The sequence below is a fragment of the Crocuta crocuta genome, unplaced genomic scaffold (genome assembly GCF_008692635.1).
Source record: "Crocuta crocuta isolate KB4526 unplaced genomic scaffold, BGI_CrCroc_1.0 scaffold13, whole genome shotgun sequence".
Lineage (NCBI taxonomy): Eukaryota > Metazoa > Chordata > Mammalia > Carnivora > Hyaenidae > Crocuta > Crocuta crocuta.
Genome location: NW_027530007.1, coordinates 850,212 through 850,836, shown reverse-complemented (window position 1 = coordinate 850,836; position 625 = coordinate 850,212). Strand labels below are relative to the sequence as shown.

The 625-nt window shown below is 68.6% G+C and overlaps 1 protein-coding gene across 1 annotated transcript in view; it reads right to left on the bottom strand.

Annotated features, from left to right (window-relative positions):
* Positions 1-625, bottom strand: part of FBXO2 (F-box protein 2) — a 6,099-nt gene that overhangs the window by 640 nt on the left and 4,834 nt on the right. Inside the window, exon 5 of the mRNA XM_077763804.1 lies at positions 59-197. Within this exon, the coding sequence (XP_077619930.1) occupies positions 59-197 (139 nt within the window). The remainder of the gene's footprint in view (positions 1-58; positions 198-625) is intronic.

The window sequence follows — 625 nt, the reverse complement described above, 5'->3', positions numbered from 1 at the left end:
CCCCCTCGCGCCCAGGCCCCGCCCCGCCGCCCGGAGCCTCCGCCCCCTCCGAGCTCACCTGGATCCAGCCCGCGTCGTCGCTGTCCGGGGGCACCGCCACCTGCCCGCTGCTGAACTCGGCCAGCACGTCCTCGTGCTCTGACAGCAGCTTCACCGTGAGCTCGTACAGGCAGCCGGCGTCCCTGCGGCCTGAGTACCTGCCCCGGGGGAGACAGCGAGCGCCGGGGGAGCCCTGAGCTGGTCCTGTGGGCCCTGCCCGCTCCCCAAGCTCCCATTTCTGCCCAACCCCGCCGGCGGGTACGACTAAGATCCCCGTTTTACAGACAAGGAAGCTGAGGCCAGAGAGAGCACGGACCCGCCCAAGGGACTACACCGCAGGCTGGCCAGACCCACCTCTGGGGCTAAAGCCGGCCCACAGTGACAAGTTTTGTTTTTTTAATCGCCAACATTGGGAAATCAGGTGGAGAGGTGGGTTTCCACCTTCTCCCAAAAACCCATGGCCCACGTGGCCACAACCAGTCGAGCTGGGAGGCCGTGGCCCCTGGGGCAGGGCAGCGGCTCCAGGCTGCCCCGCCCCCCCAGCTCCTTCCTTCCCCTCCCCCTTCCCTTCCCCGCAGGCTCCCCC